Consider the following 16,998-nt stretch of genomic DNA (forward strand, 5'->3'; position numbering starts at 1 on the left):
TCAAGAGGGAATACTACGTTTGTCCTTTCAGGGGACATCCCTATTCTGCGGCCAAATATGCGGCCAACTGTTGCGCATTTTATTAGGTTTATTGCTGTCCTCGATAAGATCTATACCCCCTAACGTTTTATACTGATGAAATAAGTGATAAGCATAGAAGAATTCTTCTATCATTGAGGTAGAAAATCAGTTATTTATTTTTATTTACAAATTACAATTTGTGCAATTACCGTTATTACGCAGACAATTTTAATCTAATAATTTCAATGTAAATTGTTCTTTTATCTAAGACTAGCGAATAATTAATCCTTTTATTTCTTAGCTGTATTTGTCTAAATGCAGCTTTTTGGAAAAAATCGCTCTATCACCATCGTGTCATCGTAGTACTATCGTCGTCTTTGCTAATACAGCGATAAGATGACAGCGACGACACAAAGGCGATAACACGACATCAATGACACGATGCTGATGACACGACAGTACGATAGCACGATGACGATGGAGCGAAGACACGATGACAAAGACGCGAAGTTATATTGCGTCTTCGTCATCGTGCTGTCATAGTATCGCTCCATCACCATCACGTCTTCGTCATCGTGCTGTCACAGCATCGCTCCATCACCATCACGTCTTCGTCATCGTACTTTTGTGACTTCGCCATCGCGCCTTCGCTCCATCACCATTGTGCTATCATACCGTCATGTCATCACCATCGTGTCCTCATATTGTCTGTACCAGGGTGACCCCGATAGCACGATGGCCCTTTAATACGGGACACGAGTACATGCCTTACAGTAAACCAGGGGGGTCTAAGTGCAGCGAATGTGAGACTAACCGCAATCCTTGGGATACTAGTCCATAGCTCTACAGGGCTAGCGGGTGCCTGTAATAGGCCTATTAGAACATCAAGGAAAGACAACCAGGCGTAAATAGTGTACCATTCATGCAGCTCTACCAAATACCCAACGTATCCTAGAGTGTTATTGTTTTCATGGTAGATGTGCATTGAAAGATTGCACCAGTAAGATTGAATTAACCCTTACCCCACTAAATTTCATTAATGAACTTGTCCATCTTTCAATTTATAGACAGTACCATTAACTATTAAAAGGGGAGATTATCAAAACGATACTGACTGAATGGTGAACAGTGCAGATCATGATCAGAATGCACGGATGTACAGGCTGATCATGATCTACACTTTTCGCAAAGGCAGAATCAATCGTGTCCAGCATGATGAGGGTTAAAATAATCTCCTCTTTGTGAAAACCTAGCCCTGCCATCATGTTTATGGCATGTTATATATACATAGAATATAAAAGGAAGAAATGTTCTAAATGATGCTACTCACGCTAAAGTCGTGAGTAAATCAGTTATTATCGTATCTTCATTATCATATCACAGAAATAAATCAACATACAATAATAGGTTTAGGCTATTGTATTGACAGCTAACATCGTTACAATATTCGCGGAATAAATGCAACATTTCAATAATGTTCTTTAATTGTTCCTGTATCCTTGGTGGCTCGGTTCTGTGTCTGAAACAAGACTAAAAGCTAGTGAATGTCAAATTATCAAAAATATAATGCTTCTTAATATCGTAACAAGATACAGACCGTCGATTGTACTTCTGATATATATAATAATATGAGAAATAATGTAAATCTTAACACATGTAACGATAGGAAAACTCATGGATGAAGTGAGTAACAGTGATACGTTTGAACCTGTTGACAAGGCCTTATGATCACCTGTATAATATGACAACTGTCTGATGTGACAACCTTTGTACAACGACCACCTATATACTATGACCATAAGTATATTACGAACACATGCATATTATGATTACCTGTATACTACGTCCACCTGTATACTTTGGTCACCAGTATACTAAGACCACCTGCATATTACGGTCACCTGTATACTAAGACCATCTGCATATTATACGGTCACCTGTATAGTATACTAAGACCATCTGCATATTACGGTCACCAGTATACTAAGACCACCTGCATATTACGGTCACCTGTATACTAAGACCATCTGCACAATATGACTACTTGTATACCATAACTATCTGCATATTATGGCTCCCACCTACATAATATGACCATCTGTCCCAGACCCAAAAACAGGGCGGGAGGGTGGGTCATAGTTTACACGTTAGCTGTCAATATTCTAAGCCTCAAGTGGCGAATGCACGACTGCACAGACTTATATACCACGGTTTATAACACGTGAAAAACATGAACAATTTCCCGCTCAGTCAAATCGACCAATACCGTATTTACCAAAACAACAGGTATTGTATAACTGATAATTACAAATCGATAATAATTACATTTGTTACCTTATGTTATTATCAAGAATTCCCTATTTGAGTAAAACCCTGAAATTTCTCCCAATTTTAATAAAAAAAACGTTATTTTTCTCAATTCAACCGTTACCGGGCCTTTTCCCAGAATGGCAAAAAACGCTGTTGGTAGAGGACCTCTAGATGATGCTTCATAATAAATATCAAAGCCCTAGGCCCAGGGCGGGGCCACATTTGAACCCGGACGGACGACGAACGAACGCCGGACTGTGAGCGATCAAAATAGCTCACCCCGTGCTCAGGTGAGCTAACAAAAAGAACTGAAAATATCAAATTCATCAGTTTTTAAATGTTTTTTTTTTCTAAATAAATCTCTTAGATTCACGGTGAACCCAAATTTTTTTCTTTCCATTTTTTTTGTGTCATTAAGGCTGCAAAATATTTTTAAAATCTTAACATCAGAATTTTTTTGTAGATTTAAATACAATAAAATATAATGTTGTTGGGGTAAATATATCAACAAGTAAAAATGAAAAAGATTTGCAAGTGATATTTATGCTTACACAATACTGATATCACCTTGTATAAATTTATAAAAGTAACCAGTTAGATCTGAAATCCCTATAACATTAAGTGGGACAATATATGTTTTATAAAGTACCCCCATTTTTTCAATTTTACATAATTTCAGAAATACTTAAACAGTGGGAAAAGAAAATGCCCTGTATAATTAAAACAAGTTCAGTGACCTTAGTTTTTTTTCTGCTCTGGTTTGTGTTTAGAAACAAATGTTCTTCAAGCTTACAGAGTTCAGGTGAACTAATAATAAAAGTAAGACAGAAAGAGTTATGTTTCTTATACACAGCAATTCCTCTCAATGGTCTCTATAAAAATCCCTTTCATATTCATGATATTGTAAATCGGGTAATATCCACACTGTTTAATTTTTCACTAATTTTCGCATATTCTTTGCGTATGCAAATTCAAGAAAAGTTTTAATATTTCTTTAAAATTTCCGTCAGTTTCAGTAATCAGCCATTCCGGCATATCCTGAAGTATGCCAATTAGAAATTTTATAACGCTTTCAATTTCGCAACTTTCATAACTAAAAGTCAAAATGATCGTCCACGAGAGCTGGGTCTGCTTAGTTAATACTTTCTTAGAATAAAATTCTTCAAAATAAGATTTTCATTTTCCAAATTTTGGTCTATGTAATTTTATGGAAATCATCTGAAATTTCCGACCGTTTTTACAGCCATCTGCTCACAAATTCAAAACTTCACGAAATTGTCTGTTTGTGTGAAATCAAATTTTTGTCATGCAAAAACTTCCTAATTTACAGTACCTTGGATATATCTCCCTTCACCTTTTGGTGGGATGATTATAACATACTACTTGACGAATCACTCTCTTTTTTGAACACCCTCTACATCAGATCAAAATAGTTTGTTTTAGTGTGAAGGAAAACTGTCTAAAGCTTTTTTACATAAAACTTGCAAGATTTGTTGAGACCCGTATTTTTGAAAACTATCTCTCCATCTTTTATATAGTCTTCATACTTAACTGTGTGAATAACCTCAAAGCTGCATTTTTCATAGATTTTTTGTGAATAGTCTGAGGTTCCCTCTCCTGTAATACACACAGGGTCAAGTCCTATCTCTTTCACATAGGACATTGCAGCATTCATCAGTGTAGACCCCAAGCCCATGTTCCTATAGTCTTTATGGATTCCAAGATTGATAAAATGCACAGCACAATCAATTCCAAAATATTTGTAAACATTCATGTCTGAACCTTTATGACGTAAAAAGGTGATCACTTTTCGAATCCTTTCATCTTCAATGCTGCTTAAATTTATAGTCTGTCCTCCAACGGGTATAACTTTAATGGTCCTCACTCCAATGACTTTATTTGTGACATCTGACACAAGTAACAATGATAAGTTATCTTTGTATCTCTCAACAAGGAGTTTCTTCCCATATTCACTGATCACCAAACCAATCGACTTTGATAGAGTTTCATCAGGAAAGAAATGCTCTATTAGAAAATCAACCATTTCATGCACACGCTCATCAGATGCAAGTTCTAAATGCATGCCAGTCAGTCCGAGACCAGCGTCAATGTCTTGAACAACCTGAAAACATAAACAAGACTAGCATTAATGTATTGAACAATCTGAAAACATAAACAAGACCAGCACCAATGTAACAACCTGAAAACATAAACAAGACCAGCACTAATGTCTTCAACAATCTGAAAACATAAATAAAGCTAGCATCAATGTATTGAACAACCTGAAAACATAAATAAAACCAGCACCAATGTATTTAACAACCTGAAAACATAAATAAAACTAGCACCAATGTATTGAACAACCTGAAAACATAAATAAAACCAGCACCAATGTATTTAACAACCTGAAAACATAAATAAAACCAGCACCAATGTATTGAACAACCAGAAAACATAAATAAAACTAGCACCAATGTATTGAACAACCTGAAAACATAAACAAAACTAGCACCAATGTATTGAACAACCTGAAAACATAAACAAAACTAGCATCAATGTATTTAACAACCTGAAAACATAAATAAAACTAGCACCAATGTATTTAACAACCTGAAAACATAAACTAAACTAGCACCAATGTATTGAACAACCTGAAAACATAAACAAAACTAACACCAATGTATTGAACAACCTGAAAACATAAACAAGACTAGCACCAATGTCTTCAACAACCTGAAAACATAAACAAGACCAGCACAAATGTCTTCAACAGTCTGAAAACATAAACAAAACTAGCACCAATGTATTGAACAACCTGAAAACATAAACAAAACTAGCACCAATGTATTGAACAATTTGAAAACATAAACAACACCAGCACCAATGTAACAACCTGAAAACATAAACAAGACCAGCACTAAATTAAATGTCTTCAATAATCTGAAAACATAAATAAAGCTAGCATCAATGTATTGAACAATCTGAAAACATAAACAAGACCAGCACCAATGTAACAACCTGAAAACATAAACAAGACCAGCACTAATGTCTTCAACAATCTGAAAACATAAATAAAGCTAGCATCAATGTATTGAACAACCTGAAAACATAAATAAAACTAGCACCAATGTATTGAACAATCTGAAAACATAAACAAAACTAGCACCAATGTATTGAACAACCTGAAAACATAAACAAAACTAGCATCAATGTATTGAACAACCTGAAAACATAAACAAAACTAGCACCAATGTCTTCAACAACCTGAAAACATAAACTAGACCAGCACTAATGTCTTCAACAATCTGAAAACATAAACAAAACTAGCACCAATGTATTGAACAATCTGAAAACATAAACAAGACCAGCACCAATGTAACAACCTGAAAACATAAACAAGACCAGCACTAATGTCTTCAACAATCTGAAAACATAAATAAAGCTAGCATCAATGTATTGAACAACCTGAAAACATAAACAAAACTAGCACCGGTGTAACAACCTGAAAACATAAACAAGACCAGCACTTATGTCTTCAACAATCTGAAAACATAAATAAAACTAGCACCAATGTATTGAACAACCTGAAAACATAAACAAAACTAGCACCAATGTAACAACCTGAAAACATAAACAAGACCAGCACTAATGTCTTCAACAACCTGAAAACATAAATAAAACTAGCACCAATGTAACAACCTGAAAACATAAACAAGACCAGCACTAATGTCTTCAACAACCTGAAAACATAAATAAAACTAGCACCAATGTAACAACCTGAAAACATAAGCAAGACTAGCACTAATGTCTTCAACAACCTGAAAACATAAATAAAACTAGAGCTGCTTTTGAGAAAAACGCATGTCTCCCACAACTGCCTAATCATCTAAATAGTAAGTCAGTCTTTATATACTGTTTACTCACTAAAGATATACCTTTGAAGAGTTAAAAGGCTGATTTTGGGTAAATCAAGGGTCATAATTCTGAAGTACCTCGGGCGATTTGGCTAGTTAATGAACTTGGCCGAGGGGTTATGGTCAAAATCATTTGGTTCAAGTTTGGTGAAGATCATATGAGAACTGTTCGACTTAGAGCGCGGACAAGAATAAAAAGGTCGATCTTCGGTAATTCAAGGGCAATAATTCCGAAGTGCCTTGGCCGATTTGGCTAGTTATCGAATTTGGCCGAGGACTTATGGTCAAACACATTTTGTTAAAGTTTGGTGAAGATCGGATGAGAAATGTTCAACTTATAGCGCGGACAAGATTTGTGACAGACACACAGACAGACAGACAGACAGACAGGAGTAAATCAGTATGTCTCCACACCACTGTGGGAAAACATAAATAGTAAGTCAGTCTTTATATACTGTTTACTCACTAAAGATATACCTGTGAAGAGTTAAAAGGCTGATTTTGGGTAAATCAAGGGTCATACTTCTGAAGTACCTCGGGCGATTTGGCTAGTTAATGAATTTGGCCGAGGAGTTATGGTCAAAATCATTTGGTTCAAGTTTGGTGAAGATCAGATGAGAACTGTTCGACTTAGAGTGCGGACAAGAGTAAGAAGGTCGATTTTCGGTAATTCAAGGGCAATAATTCCGAAGTGCCTGGGCCGATTTTGGCTAGTTATCGAATTTGGCTGAGGACTTATGGTCAAACACATTTTGTTAAAGTTTGGTGAAGATCGGATGAGAAATGTTCAACTGATAGTGCGGACAAGATTTGTGACAGACACACAGACAACAGACACACAGACAGGAGTAAATCAGTATGTCTCCCACACCACTGCGGGAAAACATAGACAAGACCAACACCAATGTATTTAACAACCTGAAAACATAAACAAGACTAGCAACAACGTCTTGAACAACCTGAAAATATAAACAAGACTAGCACTAATGTCTTGAACAACATGAAAACGTAAACAAAACTAGCATCAATGTATTGAACAACCTGAAAACATAAACAAGGCTAGCACCAATGTCTTGAACAACCTGAAAATATAAACAAGGCTAGCACCAACGTCTTGAACAACATGAAAACATAAACAAGGCTAGCACCAACGTCTTGAACAACCTGAAAACATAAACAAAACTAGCACCAACGTCTTGAACAACCTGAAAACATAAACAAGGCTAGCACCAACGTCTTGAACAACCTGAAAACATAAACAAGAGGGCCAAGATGGCCCTAGGTCGCTCACCTGAGAAACACACCATAATACACCATAACAGTGTAAACATAGACCTAGTGATTGCATGGAAAAAATATTCTGACCAAGTATCATTAAAATTGGAGCAAACACAAGTATTTTTTTTATTTGACCTAGTGACCTAGTGTTTGATCCCAGATGACCCATATTCGAACTTGACCTAGATTTGATCAAGGCAATCATTCTGACCAAATTTCATGAAGATCAATTGAAAAATACAGCCTCTATCACATACACAAGGTTTTCCTTTGATTTGACCTAGTGACCTAGTTTTGGACCCCAGATAACCCATATTCAAACTTGACCTAGATTTCATCAAGGCAATCATTCTGACCAAATTTCATGAAGATCAATTGAAAAATACAGCCTCTATTGCATACACAAGGTTTTTCTTTGATTTGACCTAGTGACCTAGTTTTTGAACACAGTTGACCAATAACCAAACTCAACCTAGATTTTATCAAGGCAATAACTCTGACCAAATTTCATAAAGATCAATTGAAAAATACAGCCTCTATCGCATACACAAGGTTTTTCTTTGATTTGACCTAGTGACCTTATTTTTGACCCAAGATGACCCATATTCAAACTTGATCAAGATTTTATCAAGGCAATCATTCTGACTGAATTTCATGAAGATCAATTGAAAAATATAGCCTCTATCGCATACACAAGGTTTTTCTTTGATTTGACCTAATGACCTACTTTTTGATCCCAGATGAACCATATTCGAAGGTGACATAGATTTCATCAAGGCAATCATTCTAACCAAAATTCATGAAGATTAATTGAAAAATACAGACTCTATCGCATACACAAGATTTTCCTTTAATTTGACCTAGTGACCTAGTTTTTAACCCCAGATGACCCATTTTCGAACTCGGCCTAGATTTCATCAAGGTTATTATTCTGACCAAAATTCATGAAGATTAATTGAAAAATACAGCCTCTATCGCATACAAAATGTTTTTCTTTGATTTGACCTAGTGACCTAGTTTTTGACCCCAGATGACCCATTTTCAAACTCGGCCTAGATTTCATCAAGGTAATCATTCTGACCAAAATTCATGAAGATTAATTGAAAAATACAGCCTCTATCGCATACACAAGGTTTTTCTTTGATTTGACCTAGTGACCTAGTTTTTGACCCCAGATGACCCATTTTCGAACTCGGCCTAGATTTCATCAAGGTAACCATTCTGACCAAATTTCATGAAAATCAGTTGAAAAATGCAGCCTCTATCGCATACACAAGCTAAATGTTGACGGACAGACAGACGACAGACAGACGACAGACAGACAGACGCCGGACATCGAGTGATCAGAAAAACTCACCTGAGCATTGCTCAGGTGAGCTAACAAAACTAGCACCAACGTATTGAACAACCTGAAAACATAAACAAGGCTAGCACCAACGTCTTGAACAACCTGAAAACATAAACAAAACTAGCACGAACGTATTGAACATTCTGAAAACATAAACAAGGCTAGCACCAACGTATTGAACAACCTGAAAACATAAACAAGGCTAGCACCAACGTCTTGAACGGCTAGCACCAACGTCTTGAACAACCTGAAAATATAAACAAGACTGGCACCAATGTCTTGAACAACCTGAAAACATAAACAAGGCTAGCACCAACGTCTTGAACAACCTGAAAATATAAACAAGACTAGCACCAATATCTTGAACAACCTGAAAACATAAACAAGGCTAGCACCAACGTCTTGAACAACCTGAAAACATGAACAACCTGAAAATATAAACAAGACTAGCATGAAAATATAAACATGACTAGCACCAACGTCTTGAACAACCTGAAAACATAAACAAGGCCAGCATCAATGTCTTGAACAACCTGAAAACATAAACAAGGCTAGCACCAACGTCTTGAACAACCTGAAAATATAAACAAGGCTAGCACCAACGTCTTGAACAACCTGAAAATATAAACAAGACTAGCACTAATATCTTCAACAACATGAAAACATAAACAAGACCAGCATCAATGTCTTGAACAACCTGAAAACATAAACAAGACTAGCATCAATGTCTTGAACAACCTGAAAACATAAACAAGGCTAGCACCAACGTCTTGAACAACCTGAAAATATAAACAAGGCTAGCACCAACGTCTTGAACAACCTGAAAACATAAACAAGACCAGCACCAACGTCTTGAACAACCTGAAAATATAAACAAGGCTAGCACCAACGTCTTGAACAACTGAAAACATAAACAAGGCCAGCACCAACGTATAAATTTATAAACAGGAAACTCTTCTGTACTTTTATGACAACTTTAATGTGTGTCATCAGTTATGACTTATTTTCAGACGTAAATGAGTCAATAAGGTAAATAATGTCATCATCAAATTTTGTAGATAATGTACTTATTTTGCTATGGTCCAACGAAGAAATTAATTCAGACAAGCCATGGTAAGGGATTTGTGAGCAAAGTGTCATGGGTCTGAGGATGATTTCTGTGCCATTTACGGTTGTCGAAATCAAAAGTGGGTTGGTATGTCTCAGAACTGATACGTCTGTTGTTGTTTTTTTATAATACAGTTTTATTTTGCCTAGAAAAGTAACTATCATTGCATGAGCAGATTATGCTAAACAGCAAAATAAACCTAATACAATTTTTTCTCTTAGATGTCACAGATTTCAGGATGTCCCATTCTTTCATGTCACGGCTTTCTGTCTACAGTAAGACAGGATTTATATCTTAGAAATATGAGAAATCAGGACATTTCCTTTATTGAAATTTCATCTGTAGAACATGAGACACAAAGTTCTTGTACCAGTACATAACCAACAAGTTTTTCAGTTAATACTGGTGAAGCTTTAACACATTGCTGTTTCCTCTTATTCTTAGTTTATGTCTTTTGTAGATTCTGAAACCCCAGCAAATAGTTTCAACAGTATGTCCAGAAAATTTTATTAATTTCTAATCACAAGTAGGCTAAAAGTCATACTGAAAGAAATGTAAAATTAAAACTGGAACATAAAATACAAGAGCTCCGCCAAGCAGGGCAATATACGCCCGAAGGATTATATCAGAGGAGGATGGAAGCAAACTTTAAGAAAAAGCAAAATTTTAAAGATTTTTGTGTGCGTGTGTGTGTGTGTGTGTGTGTGTGTGTGACCTTTGAACTACCGCCCTTTATTCATGTATTCTGCACATCGTCTCATCACCACATACCCAAATTTGAAGTCAATACCTTGAATGGTTAATAGGTTATGCTTCAGACACGAAATATGATAGATTTCATCTTTGAGCTCAATTTGTGACCTTGACCTTTGACCTACAGACCCCGTCCATGCATCATTTCATCGCCACCTATACCTACATGCCAAGCCTGAAGTCAATACCTTGCTTCGGACACAAAATATAATGGGCAGTTTTGACCTTTCATCTCAATTTGTGACCTTGATCTTTGACCTACAGAGCCGGTTCATGGGCTATGCACATTGTCTCATCGCCATCTATCAATGCATACAGTAAGTGAAACATTTCATTTTAAGCTGCGGTTTCGAATTAAACTGCAATTTCAACAGATCTGTAAATTTACAGACTGAAAATTTTAATTTTATGGATTGTCTGTTTATTTAAAGAAAATCTGTAAAAACAACAAAAGCCTGGACCTGTTAGTGGCTTGACACGTCCACTTTCCCCGTATGGGTTTCATCAGAAATTGGAAGATAGATTACCGCACCTCTACACTCTGGGTCTACATGACCGGTTAATGGATCATCTTCCTCAAATCATAGAAATACCCATACCGATCTTTCCACTGAATCATGGTGGGTATTTCTATGATTGATAAGACATCAGTGGGTATTTCCATGATTTTAAACAGTGCATTGGTAGATCTACTAAGATTTTGTTCCATCTGGCCCCGTGACATCGTAGCCCACGGCTGGGTAGTAGCTAGACCAAACCATGGGCATTCGGCGCATTTGTTTGTTCAATGATGATGCTATATAATATAAAAAACATTTATAGACAGTCTAGGGCCCAAAAATAAATCCAGCACCCGTTTACTATCTATATATTAATTAATATATATTACATACAGTCATTCAATCAGTTCCGTGTAATGAAGTATTTCGACCCCCATAGAATAACGACCCCCCGGTCATTATTCTATAGAAAATGTGACTCCTTTCCTGTAAAATATTGACTCCCCTTATAAAAAACTGACTCCCTTTGAAAACTCTATAGAGTAACGACCCCCGGTCATTATTCTATAGAAAAACTGACCCCTCCAAGTAAAATACTGACTCCCTAAAGATGACTCCCTTCGAATCTCATAGAATAACGACCCCGGTTATTATTCATGTACTCCTTCCATGTAAAATACTCACTGCCGAAAATTACTACATTCGAACTCTCATACAATATCGATTCCCGGACATTATTCTATTTAAAAAAGTTACTCTTTCCGTGTAAAACACCGGCTCCTAAAAAGACTTTCGACGATAATATCTATTAAAAAGTGATCCCCACCAAACCTAACGGACAATTTTACTAGATCTACAACTCTAATACCCTCCATTGCCAATAGTTAACATTTTGATTGTACTACTACTACTGGTGCCCTACTTCTATTGCTATTATTACATGTACTTCTTCTTCTTCTACTACTACTACTACTACTTCTACTACTACTACTACAACTGCTACTACTGATACTACTATACCTGCTTCCACTAATACGCCTTGTACATCTACCTCTCCTCCTGCTGCTGTTGTTGCTGTCACTTATTCCTCTGCTGCTGCTGCTGCTGCAACTACCACTACCACTGCCACTACTACTACTACTACTACTACTACTTTCTATTGTTGCCGCTACCGTACTTTACAGCCACTGCTAAGTATTGCAACTTCTATTAATACTAAGTTCTATGCTAGCAGTTTCTTGTGCAGTTTTCTTCTGAAGAATTACTTCATACCGAAGTTTGCAGGGATTATTGACACTGGTGTGTTTTGTGAACGTTTTGTGAATTGTTATTTTCCTGAAAAAAAATGTATACACCAAGATACAGCGTCTAGAAATAGAATCCCTTTTCCCGTTGCGGAATGCTCTGATTTCTGTGTCAAGTGATGGTATCTGCGGCTAATGGTCAAACGGAAGGACGGACGGACAAGGGCAAATCTGTATGCCCCCCTCCCCTGAGTGGGGGCATAAAATGCAGCAATTAGGCCTTAGATACATGAGTTATCACTAAATTTGACCAAATGACCGGGGGTCGTTTTTTTTATGGGAGTCAATATTCTTCGTGAGGTTCAGTTTACTTCACGTGGGGGAGTCATAGTACTATGATCTGGAGGTCATAATACTATGACCGGGGGTCACTTTTTCTATAGAATAATGACCGGGGGGTCATTATTCTATGGGGGTCGAAATACTTCATTACACCGGCATTCAATCAGTTCCGACACACTTTCTGAAATAAAGCTTGGAACAGTCACAGGGATCCATCACGTGCTATGATAGAGTTTTAAATGTTTGTTTTTTTAATGAATTTCAAGAACGTATATGTAAACAAGAGCACCGCCTTGCGGGTGCTGACGCTCATCTGATTTTTTTTGTGCAATAGAAATATTGTCCTACCCATGATTTTCTAAGTCTAAAAAGGGCCATCATTCTTGCAAAAAGCAGGATAGAATTATGTTTCTTGATGTACAGTGTCCACTTATGATGGTGAAAAACTGTTGCAAGTTTTAAAGCAATAGCTTTGATAGTTTATGAGAAAAGTTGACTTAAACATAATACTCAACAAGAAAATGATTTTCTAAGTCCAAAAGGGGCAATAATTAATTGCAAAAACGATGGAGTTATGTGTCTGCTGTACAGGGTCAGCTTATTGATGATACAAGTTCAAGTTCAACATATAGTTACATTTTGATTGAAAAAGTTGACCTACTTCTAGCTATATTAAGATCTTCTTCTTCTAATCTAAAAGCTCATACTATACTTGCAAAGCAACTGGAGTTATGTTTCTTGCTTTACATCTCACCTCTGATGGTTGTTGCGAATCCTGTGCTGCTGTGTTAAACCAACCACTGCATAGTTCTAATAATAATTAGTGCCTAACCTAACTTACACCAGAAGTAAACTTATTATACTAAGTCCTAGCAGCGGGCAGTATTTCTTGCAAGAATTATTCATAAAGTTTGAGGATTATTGCTTGTGTTGTAACGTGGTTGTTATTTTCTGAAAAAGTATACCAAGTGTTCAATAGAATTTTGCGATTTGATTTTGTGTAGTGAGAAAGTTGACCTAAATCAAAAACTGAACACAAGGAAATCTGTATTGTCTAGTGGCAAAATGGGGCCAAAATATATCATCAAATTGACAATGACGGAGTTTTTTTTATGGTCATATTCTCGGAGTTCAGTACTTATGATGGGACAAGTATTCCAAGTTCATAATACATGACGCTTTTTATTAGGAAAAAGCTGACCGGGTAATCATTAAAACTTATACACAGGCAATCAGCCGACCACTCGAAAGCTGACGTCCAGGGATCCACAACGCTATGATGACTTAATAATCTTTTTTTTTAGAAAAAACGATAGTAAAAAAATCACGCATAAAACATATATAAAGAGACAAGGAGGATTTCAATTTTGACCCCTACGTTCTTGCGTCCCCTGCTATCGCGCAACATTTTGGTAATATCCGATATATCTTCAGCTTCTAGGTTATGTAGCGTGTTTTAATGACAACAATTAGAATGTTACACACAGTATAAATGCACAGTCGACTAATATTATGTGTAAGATAAAACTGAAAAAGGAAATAAAATACAATGCATCTCCCTACTTAGAATTTTTATATATTTGAAATATTCCATTAAACTATTTATATTTGCAGATACAATAGCCAACCAGATGCACCATGGGTAGAAAAGGCCCAGATTGCAGTCCTGCAGTCAAGACTGCAAAGCCTTCAAAGCGGGTAATAAATGCAATTAATGTTTTATAATAATATAAATAAGCGTATAAAAATCTACTAATTTGTTCCAGGTAGATTGCAAATTAAGTTTTACAGCTTATATAAATAACTTTCAACACCTTATTCTTTATATTCCTTTACCACTACTGTACTTTATGAGAGAAATGAAGCCAGTTTCTCCTTGAATGCAGAGCACAAACTGGGCTAGGGTAATACTGGTTCCATCTGTGGCTATGGAACCCACAACTCCTGCAATCCAAGCAGACTAGGGTATCGTGACTTTTTAATGTAATGTAAAAATAAATAAACATAAAATATATTAAAGCGGCATGCCTCCAGATCGTTCGACAACAAAAAATATTTTTTTTTAGATATCTTGAAATAAATGCTATATTTCTTAAGAAGGCTTTAAAACTTAATTACTGACAAACTTTATGTTACAGAAACACATGAGAATTTGCTGTTTTTACTACTTTTTACGATGAAAATCGAAAAGCGTTTGTCACGCTTTTACCCCAGGTAAACTGTCTCGATTATAAATATCTATATTTTGAAGTCATTATTCACTACTTCAGGTATAGCGCTATTGGTTACGACGACGGGAAAATGTCTTTATTGCCGCGGCGGTCCGGGGTTCGATTCCTGACGCGGTTATCTTTTTTTCTTGATTTGGAATTTTAAAAACATTTTAGAAACAAAAATTCATATTCTAATGTTCATAATATGACCAAAACTTCAATATGAAAGAAAGATTATTTTTTAGCCAAATCTGGAGGCATGCTGCTTTTAATCAAACTTCATTGTAGTATGTACATATATAATCAGTAACATTTGCATGTACATAAGCCTTTCTAGCTCACCTGAACTTATTGTGAGCTAATGTGATCACCCTATGTCTGTCATCCATTGTTCAAATGAACTTTTCATACAAATGACATTATATATATTATAGGAATGGTGCCCAACCGTCTGTCCGTCCGTCAGTAAGAAAATCATATGCGCTCCATATCTTTCGAAGCCCTTGACAGACTTCCATGAAACTAATACCAAATGTGCTACTCACTGAGATGACACGCTGAACCCACATTACAACCATGCTGACTCAAGGTCAAGGTCACAGTTCAAGGTTTGAGCCTTTGATTTTGTATCTGTTCCATATGTTTTGTACATTGGTTAAATGTCAAGATTAACTTGTCCCTGTGTCAAACATTTGATAGGCGGGGGATATAGCTGTCAACTGACTGACTTGTTCAAATGTGAATATTGTTATATCAAAAAGTTAATAAATGCAGAGAAAATGTTCATTTTTTTTTAAATTGTCTCGGGAATTATTTGGAGGCCACTGTATATATTTCTGTCACTATCTTCAGCGATTGTTCCCTTTATTATCCTTCAAAAATTGTGTTTACCATTCCAGTATTCTTTAATGAACAAATCAAGATCAGGATGTTATGTGCTGTTTATATATATATATATTTTTTTACATTATATTCATATGCAAGGGTACTTTTGTTTTTGTACATAATGTTTTATATTTTATCTCATATTATGATCTCTTTTCCATAATGCTATAATATATATATGCGATAATATCTAATGAACAAGTTATATATGTCTTTGTTGGTTAACTGTAGGGCCTACTGTTTTCTGTTGTTTTTTGTTTGTTTGTTTTTTTGTTTGTTATAAGTCAATAAGCAGTTGATAATTATGTTAAATATAAAAGTTATAAAATTATTAGTTTTATCATGCTGTTTAATTTCATGCCAGACCTTTTACTACATGAAATTATGTTATGAATTAAGTGGCTGGTGGATAACACCACTAGACTGTCAAAAATGACAATCAAAAATTACTTTGAGATGACCCCCAGATAGTTACATATGGGGTTTGCATACTTGGTTATAAGTTGTTAATGCTCAATTTTATTCAAACTGAGCTTAAATTGTAGCCGAAAGAATCATCTATCATCCCATGTAAGAAAAAGGCGTTTGCATAGAGTTCTACTGCAGTAGAATTTGCAACAAAAATGCATAACGTGTGCCGGTGGACTAATCACTGCTAATTGAATGACCGTTTGTAAATGGGTGCTGGATTTATTGACCAAGCACAATGTGCCGAATGCCTATGGACCAAACTACCAGTATCTGTGCTTTCGACCTGTTGTGACTGTATCGTCACGGCGATCTCTCCTATAGTATAAAAAAACAGTACCTTCAAAAGATCTTTCCTAGACTTCACTTTATCCATAACGTCTCCTTAAGTATCACAAACGGCAATTTGTATGTAAGGGAAATAACTCAAGATTGCAATGACGACGTCCGGATCATAACCCTAAAATGAGATGTTATGTTACATAAAAGAAAAATAATCAGTTGTGGAAAATACAAGTGCACGGCGTGTGGCCATGACTGAAACTACTACCCCACCAAAAAATTCTAATGCATAGTAGCTAAATGTATTCCAAAATCTATTAAACATCAACGAA

General features: G+C 35.9%; 1 protein-coding gene across 1 annotated transcript; it reads right to left on the reverse strand.

Moving 5' to 3' along the window:
* Window positions 1–1,422: 1,422 nt before the first annotated feature.
* Window positions 1,423–16,848, reverse strand: LOC128558681 (uncharacterized). Its single transcript, XM_053548725.1, has 2 exons — window positions 16,725–16,848; window positions 1,423–4,453 (listed from the first exon to the last, which is right to left on the reverse strand). The coding sequence occupies exons 1-2, from the start codon at window positions 16,758–16,760 to the stop codon at window positions 3,791–3,793; spliced, it is 699 nt and encodes a 232-aa protein (XP_053404700.1). The 5' UTR covers window positions 16,761–16,848; the 3' UTR covers window positions 1,423–3,790.
* Between the last annotated feature and the right edge of the window lie 150 nt (window positions 16,849–16,998).

Source organism: Mercenaria mercenaria, chromosome 7, assembly GCF_021730395.1.
Source record: "Mercenaria mercenaria strain notata chromosome 7, MADL_Memer_1, whole genome shotgun sequence".
Lineage (NCBI taxonomy): Eukaryota > Metazoa > Mollusca > Bivalvia > Venerida > Veneridae > Mercenaria > Mercenaria mercenaria.